We start from the raw sequence: 15076 nt of genomic DNA on the forward strand, positions 1-15076 counted from the left end.
CTATAGTGATTATTAGTTAATATAACACTCCTTTTTTTTTTTTTTGAATTTACACATATGAGGCAGATTACGAGTCAGCATAACTCAAGGGTGACACGGTTCTGGGATTCCTGCTCCACCTAACTTTATTGCTGTGAAAATTGTTTTCACTTGAAAAATAAAATAAAAGCAGACATGATACAAAACAAAGCACCAGACTAGCCTTCAATTACAGGAACGCCTCTGGATTCTCCATGAAGGTCCATAAAGGATGGTAGCTACAGGTTGCCAGAGATTGGTCTGGAAATGTCCCCATCTACCGCTAAGACCAAAGATGAAACCAAGCTGGGGCACAGGAAGGGGGAGAAGATGGGGAGGGATGCTGGGGAGCATCCTTGCCATTGCTAGGGAACAGCTGCCCACTGTGACTTGTCCTTTTATGCATGCCAAGTCTCTGGTCTTAGTGGCTGTTTTTGTGAGCTCATCAACAACATCTTCTGGAACTCCAAATAGGCTTTTCACCCTGTCTCCCTGAAAATTAAGACCCAACCGGAAAATAAGTCCTAGCATGATTTTTCAGGATGCTCATAATAAAAGCCCTATCCCCAAAATAAGCCCCAGTTAGGATTGTCAGCCAGATGGATGCATTTAGTACCGTATTTCCCCCCCCCCAAATTAAGACCTACCCAGAAAATCAACCCTAATGCATCTTTTGGAGCAAAAATTAATATAAGACCCGGTCTTATTTTTGGGAAAACATGGTAGATCTACACCAGGGGTGTCAAACTCGATTTCATTGAGGCAGTGGTGAAATTAATTTTTTTTTACTACCCGTCCTGTGGGTGTGGCTTGGTGGGTGTGGTGAGGCTTGGTGGGCATGGCAGGGGAAGGATACTGCAAAATCTCCATTCCCACCCCACTCCAGGGGAAGGATATTGCCATTCCCACCCCACTTTGGGGCTAGCGAGAGGTGGCATTTGCCGGTTCTTTGAATTACTCAAATTTTCCGCTATCGGTTCTCGAGAACAGGGCTCTCCAAACTTGGCAACTTTAAGCCTGGCAGACTTCAACTCCCAGAACCTGGGAGTTCTGGGAGTTGAAGTCCTCCAGGCTTAAAGTTGCCAAGGTTGGAGTCCCCTGCTCCAGAACCTGTTAAAACCTGCTGGATTTCACCCCTGAATTGAAGGCTGCATCAGGGTTGTGTTTGACATCAGGGGGCGTGGCGTGGCCAAGGTGGGCATGGCCAGCATGACATCACTCGTGTCGAGGGGGAGGGGGGCGCCTGTGGTGCCGAGCCAGCGAAAATGGGCTCCCGAGCTCCGTTTTGGGCTGTGACAGCCTCCTGCAACCCTCTGCCAGCGAAAACGAAGCTCCATTTTTGCTGGCAGAGGCACCATGGGCCGGTCCTTTGCTGTTTCCCAGGTGGCCCCGTGGGCCAGATCTAAGTAACTGGCGGAGCCGGATGCGGCCCATGGGCCTTGAGTTTAACACCCCTGATCTACACATTGATCTGGATTGGCTTACAAAAAAACTCTGCCTGCAAGAGAACTTGCTACAGGTAATCTTCTGCTTACAACCATTCATTTATTGACTGTTCAAAGTCACAATGCCACTGGAAAAATGTGACTGACGACCATTTTTCACACTTACGACCATTGCAGCATCCCTACGGGTCACGTGATCAAAACTCGGACATTTGAAAATTGACCTGTATTTAGGATGGTTGCCGTGTCCCGGGGTCATGTGATCACCTTTTGCGCCCTTCTGACAAGCAAAATCGATGGGGGAAGCAAGATTCACTTTACAACCGCGTTACTAACTTAAAACAACTGCAGCGATTCACTGAACGACTGTGGCAAGAAAGATCGTAAAACGGGACAACAACAGCAGCAATTCACTGTGGCAAGAAAAGTCACTTCACTCTCTTGCTGGACAATGGAAATGTTGGGCTCCTTTGTGGTCCCATCTGAAGGACCACCTATATTAGCATCGTCCTAAGACAGCGTTCCTTAACCTTGACACAACTTTTAAGAGGCGAGGACTTCAACTCCCAGAATTCCCAAGTCAACATTCTTAAATGTTGGCTGAATTGTCGGGGAATTCTGGAGTTGAATTCCACACATCTTAAAAGAGGCCGAGGTTGAAAAACACTGCCCTAAGTCATTCGCCAATTGGTATTTTAAGTTTGTGTCTACCACTACAAAAGACCCTACAAAGAACTCATTGGTTTGTTTTCATCCCCATTGTGCCGTCAGCCTCTTTGCTAGCCCCATTGGCGTGACGATGACGATGGTGACGAGCTCCCAAGCCCACTTCATCCCCGTGCCACCCCCCACTCCCCTCCCAGCTCTTCCTCAGGCACCTACCCTGAAACAAAACCTCGTGTCTGGTTGGCACTTCAGATGACACTACAAGGAGGTGACCGTGAATGTGTCCTCGGGATGCTGTTCTAGCATTGGACCCAAAAACCCGCTCTTCTGGGGTGCGGTCATGATTGGGTGCCCTTGGGGTGCAAAGCTGGGGTACCTATAGTTGTCCTGCAGCGGCAGCATCGAGTCTCTCGGGACCGGGGAGATATTTAAGTCATTCATCAAGGGGCAAATATAGGCTCCTCGGTGATGAGCCCTTGCCATGTCCATGGGCTCCTTCTCGTTCTTGGAAGGGTTGCTGCTGGGGGGGCTGGTCAAATGGGGGTTGAGGCAAGAAGCCTCAGGACTCCTCCCCATGAAGTCTACCAGCATGCCCACGCCGGCTTTGTTGTCATAGGGAGGGCTGCGGGTGCTGGCAGTGGGTGAATACCAATAGCTGGGGTTTTTACAGCTGGGAGAATCATAGTGCGGCTGAGACATGGAGAGGTCCCGGCAGGCCATGTGGGCGGCCGAGTGGGCCAAGCCAGCCACCCCGGCGATGCCATGTTTCAGCGAGTCGCAGGCCGGAAGCTTCCGGATGTCACTGGGCCGCAGGTCCTCTTTGAAGGCCAGGGTAGGGGAGCAGTTGGGCGAGAAAGCTTTCTGCAAGCTGGCTTCGAACACCGTCTGCTGTGAGGGTGGGGCAGCCAGCTGGTGGGGCAGGGCGGGGAAATGCTTGCTCTCCAAGTCCGTCTGTCCCAGGCTGGGGGAATCACTCTGGAACCCTTGCCCAAAGGTGCCGTCTGAAGGCGTGGAAGGATTCATGGAGTAGGGCCCCGTGTAGTCACAAGGATCACGTTCGCTGAGCCCAAAGTTGCGGGACTGTGAAGGCAGCGGGGACATGCTGCTGTCCCCGCTGTAGTAGTCCAGGCCCAAATCTGTGCTGTCTTGAAACAGTTGGTTCACCGACTGGGATTTGGTGGGGAACTTAGCTTTGCCTGTGCCTCTTTCTTTTTTGGAGGCGCAGGCACCCCGGGAACCCCGCGGCTGCCGAGCACCAGTCCCTCTCTTGGAGGGGTAGCCCCCCGTGGAGAAACTGAGATGGGCAGTATCAAATATGTCCACTTTCTTTCGCCTGCCCCGTCCTGGCTTGGAGCTGCTTTGGAATAAAACACTCTGGTTCCAGTTATAACCTGGAGCTGAAGAAGACTCATTCCAGTCCATCATCAGCTTCTCCAAGCTAGAGAGGCTGGATTGCCCTTCACTAGACGAAGCCTCACTGTTGGCCCTCCTGTAGCCTGATGGCTGGTTGAACTGGGTACTGTCTGAGGAGGATTCGGAGAAGGTCTCAGAGATCGTCTGCTGCTTGGCCTTCTGGGGTGTATAGTTGGAGATGTCTAGGATGACATTGGGTTCATTGATGTGGCAGTCAAAGCCTGGGTTGTAGAGTTGACTGAAGGACTCAGAGTTCCAGTCCAGGCCATAGCTTTGCCGGAAAGCCCATTGAGAGGCACTAGGAAACTGCCTACAGTTCTCCGGTGAGGGCTGGAAGGAGATTGAACTCTTAGGGACCATGTAACCCCCTGGCGATACAGTGCTTGCCCGGCTGTCACACCTCATGGGGGTGTGAGAGGAGCTGGAGAACTGGCTGGGATCGGAGCTGTTGAAGAAAGAGGGCTTACTCAGGGACATGCTGGGCCCTGAAGTCTGCTGGGTATAGCTGACACTGTGGGCACTGCTTGGGGAGGAGGGCAGGCTATTGCCTCCACCGTAGGTGAAGCTGCAATCCTTGTTGTTGGGACAGTCTTGGGTGGCATGGTAGGACTTCCCTTGCTGAAACAAGCTGGCAGGAGTCACACTTTGCCCCCCAGTACTACCATAGTTGCCATATTGTGCATAGCTGGAGGCTGTGGTGGAGTGAGTAGTGGGAGATCTGGAGACAGCTGAGAGAGATGCCAGCTTCTGGAACGCATCTGGGTCACGGCACTCCGAAGCAGCCTGGGACAAGTTGTAGCCTGTTGCTCTGTTCGGAGGGAACGACTGCCGGCTGACTGTGTGGAAGGGCACCTCACTCGTGGCAGTTGTGGTGGTAGAAGAGGGCGTGGCTTTCCCACCCCGGCTTGAGTAAGATGCCATGCCTCTCTGGGTTGCAATGGCATTGGGTGGGGCTGTATATGTGGTGGAGGATTTCCGTGAGGCCGAGCGAGAATTGGAGAGGGCAAAGTCCAACAGGTCAGAGGAGTCATCGGAATCCAACAGGGAACGGAAATAGCCCGTGAAAAGGCTCTGCCTTTCCTGGCTGAGTTCAGACTGGGAACTGCTCCCCCCATAAAAACCAGTTCGGCTTGAAGAACTTGACTCCATGGTTGAGGAGTGGAAGGTCCGGGAATCGCTGCCTTGGTAGCTGCAATTCCTGTTGGCTTGTCCAGAAAGGTGTCCTTGGTGGGACATCCAAAGACTTTCTTTTTCTCCGCACCATTCTGAGGACCCATCACTGAAGTTCTGGCTGGGATTCTGCTCAGGAAACAAGACCCCGTTTTTGCGAGATCGCCTCTTTCTTTTGGGCTTCTCCATGGAGTCTGGCTCTGAACGGCCTCTCTTCCGGGGATGAGCGGGGTCGATGGCCGTCCCCATAACCCCCTTCTTCTTTTTGCCGATGCCTTCAAAGAAATCGCTGAAGGAGCAACGGGAGGAACGGGCGGAATGGCTCCCTCCACGCCCAAACCCGCCTCCTTTGCCACCTCGTCTGCGGAAGCCTTGCACTCGGTGCAAAAAGTGGGAGATGCTCTGAGTGTCAGGAGCCTGGTGGATGGAGTCAGGCTCACTTGGGGTCCAGCAGCGGGGTGGGGAGCAACGAGCGGAGCACTGGCTCTGGCGGTTGAGGAAGGCTAGCTTGGCCAGGACATCTGAATAGTCCGCTTTACTGTCATTGGTGTCTGCAACGTAAGAGGGCTGTGGGGATGCCAACTTCTGTTTCCTCCTCCTCCGTTTCTTCACTTCTGGGGCAGGCTCCTTAGGTTTGCAGGGCCCAAGCATCAGGTTTTTGGGAGGCCTTCCCCTCTTGCGCTTCAGGATGATGGGCATTTCTCCTGGAGGAAAGACCACCACCACATTCCGGCCGTTGTTCTTCATCTTCAGCAGTGGGGTGGGCTCTAGAGAATGGGAGATGGCAACCTCCTTGCCTTCTACATTCAAGCTACTGGTGAGGGAGGACACTTTGTACGTCGTCTTATTCCTCCTCCCAAGAGAGACGGGAATCTTGGCCATCTTTACCACCATCCGACGTATGCCACGGCATTTGGGCTTTGGGGGATTCAGGAGGGCAGCAGCCTTCTGGCCATCTTCTGACTCCAAAGTGGAAACAATGGGATCTGCTACTTCATTTGCTGTAATGGTGGTCACTGGCATCCTGGCTTCTTCTGGCCGCGCCATGACTACCTCCACTGGTACAGCCATGGGGAGGACATGGCTGTCAGTGACAATCTCTGTTCGCTGGCCCCGGCCTCCCCGACGACGACGACAGAGTATCTTTGGTTTATCTGTTCTCCGTAGAGCGTATTTCCTGTGATCATCCCTTCCCCGCCCAGCCCCTCGCCTTACTACTCCTCTTAAGGAGCAGCCTCCAAGGCGGGCTCCAGGTGGTAGCGAGTGTTCTCCTGAAGACTCCTGTCTTCCCAGATGGGGCTGAGAGTCTAGCAATTTGGGCAAAGGGGAAAGCAGCTGGGCCTCTGCATCCAGGAGCTGGGACTGGGAATCAAGCAACTGGTGGTCCAGGGTCCCTAAAGACTGGAGCCCTAGAGGCTCAGAAAGGGGTTCTAGGGACTGGAGTGATAGTGACTCAGAAAGAGGTTCTAAAGTCTGAAGCTCCAGAGGTTCTAGAGGTTGCAGCCCCAGTGGTGCAGGCAAGGGATCCACTGTCTGCAGGGCCAACGGTTCTGGAGGCGGCTCCAGAGACTTGGAATCGACTAGCTGGGGCTGGTGTTCTAAAGACTGTGAACCAATTAACTGAGACCTTGACTCAGCCCCTTGGCTTTCTAGCAGCTGATGGTGGGATTCTGAATGCTGATCTAATAACTGAGGTCCCGGACAGGCAAGAGAAGCCAGTTCGCTCAGGATATCTGTATTGGTTAGCTCAGGATAATCATTCGTCTCAGACTCTGAGTTGCTAGCTTCATCAAGGCTACTAGGAGCCTTCAGAACAGGACTATTCTGGCTGATTTGGTCCAGGGCACTTCGAGTGTCCCCTTCTGTTTCTCCCACATAATGGCTAGGTTGAGTTTGTTTGAGGAGCTCAGCTTTGGTGCTGCTTTGTACTGCCAGCTCCTCGGGACTGCGGATACTGTTGGCCAGCATGGGGGAGGAGTAGAAGCTATAATGAAGGCCTTGTCCCCGGCCTTCCTCACTAAGCGGCAGATGGCTATCGAATTGCAAGCCACTACAGTCTAAGTGAACGCCGCAGCTCTTCAAGTCCTGGGAGAGTCGGTCAATGTCCTTCATAATGTCTATGAGCTGCACCACAGGGTAGAGGTTGATCCTGCCGTTGCCACACTTGCTTTTCAACAGGGAGATGATGCTATCGATGTTACACCTCCCCGAGGCCAATGTGGCATTGGAGAAAGTTTTGGCAGCTCTGTCTTGTGTGGTGGTTTCTTCCAAGTCTTGGACGTCAGCAGGGCAGGCAGGAACACTGGATGCCAGCGAGTCTTCCGACTTGACGCTGCTCTGGGTATGGAGGCTTTTGTACCGCTCGGCCGCCTCTGTATGGTGTAAGGAACTCGATTTGTGCTCTTGACTTAATACAGTGCAAGAACCTTCTGGGAAGCTGAGCATGCTATACGGCAAGGCTTTCTCTGCCAGGCACACCGATGTATTTTGCCCAGGATGTCCTGACTGATAGAACTTTGGCTCTTGGATGTAGTCAGAAGAGGAAGTGCTGCGCAGAGCACCTCCGGTTGACAGTACTGGTGACCCCTGGGATTTCAGCCGCTTCCTCAAGTCATCTTCGCTTGCATGCCTCTTGGTGGAACAATTGCTCGGATGGACATCTGGAAATGTGCTGCCTGGGCCTGGAAGAGGAAGAAGGAAGACGTTAAGTTCCTTGGCAACAGCTCTGGGTTTGCCACCAAGTATGAAATAGCCATTCCTCTCTTTTCTTTGTGAAATGGAAGAAATGGTTAACCCATTCTGCAAGGTCACACCATGGGACATTTCTCCCGCTCTTCTCTTCACATTGTTGCGACGCTAACAGGAGCAGAAAAAGCATCACAGAATAATATTACAAGCCATGAGCAAATAGTATTCTTGTACATTATAAAAGAATTCAATATAGAGTATCGCCAAAAATTGTAGCCTCTTTTGAGTTTTCCTACACTACTTAATACGTGGACCTTACAAACTGGGTTACCATTTTTGGCAGCTTTCCCACAACTTGCTTTGAGTCTGTTTTCATGGTATATCTTAAAGCTGGGGGCTGGATTTTTATAATGTACTTTATGCAGCTACCATTGGGTTGATCTACTCAGGTTAGAAGAGACACCACAAGGAAGAAGCAGATGCCTCTTCCAAGCATTCTTCTCTTCCATCAATGACTGGATGACAGGCGGTTTACCCATTCTCTCCTCTGTCCCCATAGAAAATGAGAAGACATTTGGAAGTTGTTGGTGGCCAATTGGGACAGACTTTCAGGCTCTGTTCTTCCATCACTTTGAGGAAGTTCCATAGACATTGCGGATGAGACCATCCAAACACACACACTTCTACCAAGTCTACACTATTGTCTTCACGGTTAGAAAGGGGAGGGGTGAACATTGCCCCAATCAAAGTATCTAGCAGACAAATATTCTGCCCCCATGAAAAACTTGTAGGTTGATTTTGCTCCCTTGCCTGAGAAATTAAGGAGAGCCTCTACTGTTATCAGTGAAGATAACTCTGTGGAGATAACGGTAGAGGGTGTCAGGCCTGGAAACCATATTAGACTTTAGGTTTCCAGACGCTGCCACATTTTTCTCCTGAGGGGAGGAGGGAGGTGTTGTGGGGTATGGTAACATTCTTCAAGCAGTCAAGGTCGGATGGCATTCACGTCTGCAGGAAGAGTGGCAAGAAGATACTCGAATGAACTGGGAGAACGTGGGACCATGTGACCATCAAAGGGGTCAGGGGGGTGGGACTCTTGGGGTTTGTATAACTGGGGAAACGAATCCGGAACTTCAGTTTTGGGAATTGCACTCATCGCGTGCCAGTCTCCTCATGCTAGTAAAGAACTTTGAGAAAAAACAAAAAATGCCTTTGAGTTTCTTTTACGCAGAAGAGGTATTTCTGGAACCTTGACAGAGGGTCTCCTAACTTTTTAGACTAGGGAGCAAGACAACCTACAGTACAAGGGTTTTTTTCTGTTTTATAATACTTTCCTTTATTACATTCAAATGGTTGACTAAATGCAGAATTTCTTTATATTTTAGCACAATACAGATTCAGGTTGTGTTGTGTTCTGTTAGTTATGTTGTATGTTGTAAAATTGTGTTCAATTATTTTACTAACAGTAACCTTTTCTGTGATATATAAAAAAACTTTTGTAGTAAAAAAACTGAAAAGTTTGCAGTATGGGAACTGTTGCTGCTGAGAAAATATTAAAATGGCTTTTAGGATTCCTTGAGATGCTTTTGATTATAAAACTTTGCAAAATGTTCCAGTTTCATTGTAAATTGCACAGTACAAGTTTTTCATAGGGACAGAATATTTGTGTGTTAGATATAAACAGTTTCTCAGCTTCATAGAAGCTGGGTTTTGTAATAAACTCCATCTCCCGTTCTTCCATGATGTGATTATGCACAATGTGGATTATGCAGGTAGAATTATATAACAGAATTTCCCCCAACGTGAACGATTTGCAAAGCTCCCCTCTGCCACGCTTGTCACCCCTTACTTCTGACCCAGGAATGATGGAAGTTGAAGTATGATACCTAGGGAGTGCCAAACTGGGGAAAATTAGGAAGTCAGGAAGAAGAGAAGAGAGTGAAACAATGATCTAATCATGGCCTTGCATTAGTTAAAATATGCCTCAAGTGCTTTAAAAGCTTACACTTAAGTTCCCCTGTGCCCTTTAGCATTACCAAGGAGAAGTGACCTTATCACAAAGCAAGGGAACGCATATGATGGATGCCTTGACTGGGGACGAAGTGGGAGGCAAGAGGAACTGATAGCCACGAAGGGCATAATTTACCAGGAAGTTCTCTTGTGCGAACCCCAAAGAAATAGATGCAGGAGCTCTTCCCTCATTTCTAGTAAAGATGTGCTTCCTGCTGCATAATACTTCAGATGAGAGGTCTCCAAGCTTGGCAACTTTAAGCCTGGAGGACTTCAACTCCCAGAACTCCCAGGTTCTGGGAGTTGAAGTCCACCAGGCTTAAAGTTGCCAAGCTTGGGGACCCCTGTTCCAGATAAAATGAGCAGAACAGTGATGGCTGGGATTGTCATTCTGGGCACCACCCACCCATTAGGAACATGCTGGCGTCACTTTTTGTCTCCATGAGACAGGCATGGAGTTGATCTGTGGATAGGTGTTCTCCTTCAGGCTAGTAACTGGGCACTCTATCAACAGATCTGAACCTCAGCTCATGAAGACCACTGCTCGGCCGACCTATGGGCCAAGAAGAGAAGGATGAGGATACAGAAGCATCCTAGTGGGATGGGATCCCAACAAAAGGGAGTGGGGTTCCCTTATTATAGGGCACGCGGGGCCAAAGTGGCAGGCGGAGCCATGTCGCCTGGCATGCGTGGGCATCACCCATTCCTCTTCCGGGTTTCTGGCGTGAATGTGTGCGTGATGATCAGCTGGCCTTCATGCGCGCGGCAGTGCTGGAAACTGGAAGAGTTGGTCTTCCGTTTTCCAGCGCGATCGTGCGTGCCGGCCAGCTGATCATCAATCGCACATACGCACCAGAAACCCGGAGGACTAGCTGGCCGGTGCACATGTGCACGCCGGAAACCCGAAGTTCATTTTCGGGCACGCGCATGCGCCCTGGGCAGCTCCTCTTTTTATAGGGGTTCCCTGAGCATGCTGGAAAGCTGGGTGCAGAGACCTAGCAAGCTTGGAGTGTTCTCTGCTGGTACTGTAGCTTTTCAGAGATTCCTATTCCCCTCTTTAGATCAGGGGAGATCACATCGAATCCAAGTACTGGATATCGTGGTGGTGCAGTGGTTAGAATGCAGTACTGCAGGCTACTTCTGCCGACTGCTGGCAGTTCGGCAATTCGATTTTCTTCGGCTCAAGGTTGACTCAGCCTTCCAACCTTCCAGTGTTCCAAGGTCGGTAAAATGAGGACCCAGATTGTTTTTTTGGGGGGGAGAATATGCTGATTCTGTAAATTGCTTAGAGAGGGCTGTAAAGCAGAGGTCTCCAACCAATGTTCCCTCTAATTTTTCACGAGTCTGAGCAAGCACACTAACTCCCTGAGCGGTCCCTTGGACCACTGTGAGCAACATCAGACGTGCGGGTCATGCCAGCATCGCATCCATTCAAGTCACATGATTTATTAAATCCATTCATTTATTTTATTTATTTATTATTATTATTATTTTATTTATTTATTTATTTATTATTATTATTATTTATTATTCATTTATTAAATCCATCCATTCAAGTCACATGATTTATTAAAAGAATCAAACAGATTCGGCTAGCTAAAACTTTTAGTTAAATTCGGCTAGCTAAAAGTTTTAGTTAGTTGAATCTGTCTTCTTGCAGCTAATCAACGTCATTTGACAGGCGTTGATTAGCTGCGCAGCACAGATTTTCTGTGCGCGGAGACCGTGTCAGCAGTGCGCATTTGCGCATGCGCGCAGTTTAGAGGGAACAGTGTCTCCAACCTTGGCAACTTTAAGCCTGGAGGACTTCAGCTCCCAGATTCAGCCAGCAAAGCTGGCTGGGGAATTCTGGGAGTTGAAGTCCTCCAGGCTTAAAGTTGCCAAGGTTGGAGTCCCCTGCTGTAAAGCACTGTGAAGCAGTATATAAGTCTAAGTACTAGTGCTACTGGGATATCCAAAACAGTCCCCGCAGAGAGGATCATTGGTGCAAGATCCGAAGGGCAAAACGATGCCTTTACTCAAGAATTGGGGTCACAAATAAGATCCAAGATCTCCCTCCGATTGCATCAGTAAGCATCCCCAAAGGTAACTAGATGCTATTTGAGACAACATCAACCACGTTGATACGACTAATAATTTTCTTCCAGGTGCAAGGAAGCAATAGTGTAAACACAGGCTGTGCTTCGTGCAAAATGCTGGGGAAACCTAAGTATGTCAAAGACCCCTGAAGCTACCTCCACACTTGTTTGTTCCACTGCTATCTCTTGGGAACAGAAGGGAACACAAAATCCACATTTCGCAACTCACCTTCTGTTTTGCTGCTCCTGCTGTTACACTTGAATTCTCTGTGGAGAAGAAGGGGAGAAAAAAAAAATATCAGCAACCAAAGATTAGCATGGCTTGGTCTCTCTAGTCAGTCTACCAACCTCACTACATGTGAGAAGTTCCCCCACTGCCCAATGAGACTTTTAATATAATATAATATAACAACAGAGTTGGAAGGGACCTTGGAGGCCTTCTAGTCCAACCCCCTGCCCAGGCAGGAAACCCTACACCATCTCAGTCAGATGGTTATCCAACATTTTCTTAAAAATTTCCAGTGTTGGAGCATTCACAACTTCTGCAGACAAGTCGTTCCACTCATTAATTGTTCTAACTGTCAGGAAATTTCTCCTTAGTTCTAAGTTGCTTCTCTCTTTGATCAGTTTCCACCCATTGCTTCTTGTTCTACCCTCAGGTGCTTTGGTGAACAGCCTGACTCCCTCTTCTTTGTGGCAGCCCCTGAGATATTGGAACACTGCTATCATGTCTCCCCTAGTCCTTCTTTTTGTTAAACTAGACATACCCAGTTCCTGCAACCGTTCTTCATATGTTTTAGCCTCCAGTCCCCTAATCATCTTTGTTGCTCTTCTCTGCACTCTTTCTAGAGTCTCAACATCTTTTTTACATCGTGGCAACCAAAACTGGATGCAATATTCCAAGTGTGGCCTTACCGAGGCATTATAAAGTGGCACTAACACTTCACGAGATCTTGATTCTATCCCTCTGTTTATGCAGCCCAGAACTGTGTTGGTTTTTTTAGCAGCTGCTGCACACTGCTGGCTCATATCTAAATGGTTATCCACTAGGACTCCAAGATCCCTCTCACAGGTACTACTATTGAGCAAGGTACCACATATACGGTACCGGTGCATTTTGGGTTTTTTGCCTAAAAAAACAAACAAACAAACAAACAAAATGCACCGGTACCGTATATGTGGTACCTTGCTCAATAGTTTTGTTTGGTTCTTCTGAAGAGCAAAGGTTCCCCTCGCACATATGTGCTAGTCGTTCCTGAGTCTAGGGGGCAGTGCTCATCTCCGTTTCAAAGCCGCTGTTCGAAGACGTCTCCGTGGTCATGTGGCCGGCATGACTCAACGCCAAAGGCGCATGGAACGCTGTTCCCTTCCCACCAAAGGTGGTCCCTATTTTTCTACTTGCCTTTTTTACTTGCTTTCGAACTGCTAGGTTGGCAGAAGCTGGGACAACTCACGGGAGCTCACCCCATTACGTGGCGCTAGGGATTCGAACTGCTGAGCTGCCGATCTTTTGATCAACAAGCTGAATGTCAGTGCCACTGAGCCACCACGTCAGAACACATCCATTCTGAAGAACAAGAGTGGCACAAATTGGCATCTACTTCTATTTAAGCCAAGATGCTTGCCTCAAAGGTCAGAAACATGGCTAGATCTAGAGGATATATTATCTTGCTTAGTATGTCCGGATCAGTTGCAGATGGCCAAAAAACAGCAACCCAGTAGAAGGTACTACTCTCTGGTTTAAGCAAAAATAGATTTGCCAATCCTGGGGCTTCGTCTTGCTGGCTAATCACAAGAGCATGCCAGCATTCCAGGAAGGACAACTCAGAAAGTCCCAGTCTAAGATTATAAGTTTCTTGGATTTGAAATTGCTTGTATACACTCATTTTCTCCCCTCCCCCCTCAAGTAGGGAGCTTTGGTGCATCAGACTCCTTGGTATCACAGTTTTAACAAAATAACAGAATTGGAGCAGGGGTGAAATCCAGCAGGTTCTGACAGGTTCTGGAGAACTGGTAGCGGAAATTTTGAGCAGTTCGGAGAACCGGCAAATACCACCTCTGGCTGGCCCCAGAGTGGGGTGGAAATGGAGGTTTTGCAATATCCTTCCCCCAGGAGTGGGGAGGGAATGGAGATTTTGCAGCATCCTTCCCCTGCCACGCCCACCAAGCCACATCACGCCCACCAAGCCACACCCGCATAACCAGTAGTAAAAAAATTTGGATTTCACCACTGAATTGGAGATGTTCTAGTCCAACCCCCTGGTCAAGCAGGAGACCTTATACCACCTATTTCTACCCTGGACAGAATAACTAGAAACCTTGCAACATATTCTAAGATGCCAGATGCTCTGTTACTGTAGATCTACTGGAATGGAAGAGAGGAGAGGTCCAGAGACAGGAGGAGGACTCAGAATTCATCAGAAGGACTGAAACAATGCAGAAGGACTGCAGTGAAGGTACCACTTGAGCAACTTGCAAACCTTAAGTTCTCAAAAACATTCTATGCCATTACCAGAAAATCCAGTTGCTTCTTGAAAAAGCACCTTTAGGGCAACCGTAACCTGCATGACTGAGAATCTCCATAGACATTCTATGTCAGTTTTCCCCCATCTTGGCAACTTCCCTATGTGTTAGACCAGGGATGTCCAATCTTGGCAACTTTAAGACTTGGCAACTTTAAGACTTGCGGACTTCAACTCCCAGAGTTCCTCAGTCACCTTTGCTTTGCTGGCTGAGGAATTCTGGGAGTTGAAGTCCACAAGTCTTAAAGTTGCCAAGGTTGGAGGCCCCTGTGTTAGACCACAGTTCCCAACATCTCTGGGCACATCAGCTGGGGCTTATGACAACTGCACTGATCTTAAAGGTGGGGGCTAGCTGCTATGCAGGTAGTCCTTGGCTGTTGTGTCTTGCCCGCTCTCACCACAGCCGGGGCCTTCTTATCTGCTTCCGAACATGGAGGAATGTCCTAGTATGCCTCCCGGCCCCAGCCCTGGCTCCATGCCCAGACAGGCTGAAGAGGAGGAAGTGTCTCCAGCCCCCAGCTCTGGTCTCCTGCCTGCCCTGAGGACTTTGCTAGGACTTTGGCAGAGCTGCAGAGGCACGCCTGATTTGGATTTCCCTGACCCGGCCGTCAGCGGAGGAGTGGGACACGACATTGGCTTACAACCATTTGTTTAGTAAGTTACATAAGTATGAAACTTTAGTAAGTTTCACACTTATGACAGTTGTAGAATCTCCATGGTCATGCGATCAGAATCCGCAAGCTTGGCAACTGGTTTATAGTTATTTTATTTTTTTTACATTTATGTCCCGCCCTTCTCCGAAGACTCAGGGCGGCTTACATTGTGCAAGGCAATAGTCTCATCCTATTTGTATATTTATATACAAAGTCAACTTATTGCCCCCCAACAATCTGGGTCCTCATTTTACCTACCTTATAAAGGATGGAAGGCTGAGTCAACCTTGGGCCTGGTGGGACTCGAGCTTGTAGTAATTGCAGGCAGCTGTGTTTAATAACAGGCTATCTTACAGCCTGAGCCACACCGCGGCTCCTTATGACGGTTACCGTGTCCTGGCATCACACAATCT

At 49.1% G+C, this 15076-nt stretch overlaps 1 protein-coding gene across 7 annotated transcripts in view; it reads right to left on the bottom strand.

The window, feature by feature from the left end:
- Window positions 1-15076, bottom strand: part of AHDC1 (AT-hook DNA binding motif containing 1) — a 314317-nt gene that overhangs the window by 26402 nt on the left and 272839 nt on the right. For all 7 annotated transcript variants that reach the window (XM_058196357.1, XM_058196359.1, XM_058196362.1 and 4 more), the window contains 2 exons: window positions 11718-11755; window positions 2346-7393 (listed from right to left, as the gene is read on the bottom strand). In XM_058196357.1, the coding sequence (XP_058052340.1) occupies window positions 2388-7393; window positions 11718-11755 (5044 nt within the window). In that variant the 3' untranslated portion in view covers window positions 2346-2387. The remainder of the gene's footprint in view (window positions 1-2345; window positions 7394-11717; window positions 11756-15076) is intronic.

The sequence above is a fragment of the Ahaetulla prasina genome, chromosome 10, assembly GCF_028640845.1.
Source record: "Ahaetulla prasina isolate Xishuangbanna chromosome 10, ASM2864084v1, whole genome shotgun sequence".
In the NCBI taxonomy this organism is placed as follows: Eukaryota; Metazoa; Chordata; class Lepidosauria; order Squamata; family Colubridae; genus Ahaetulla; species Ahaetulla prasina.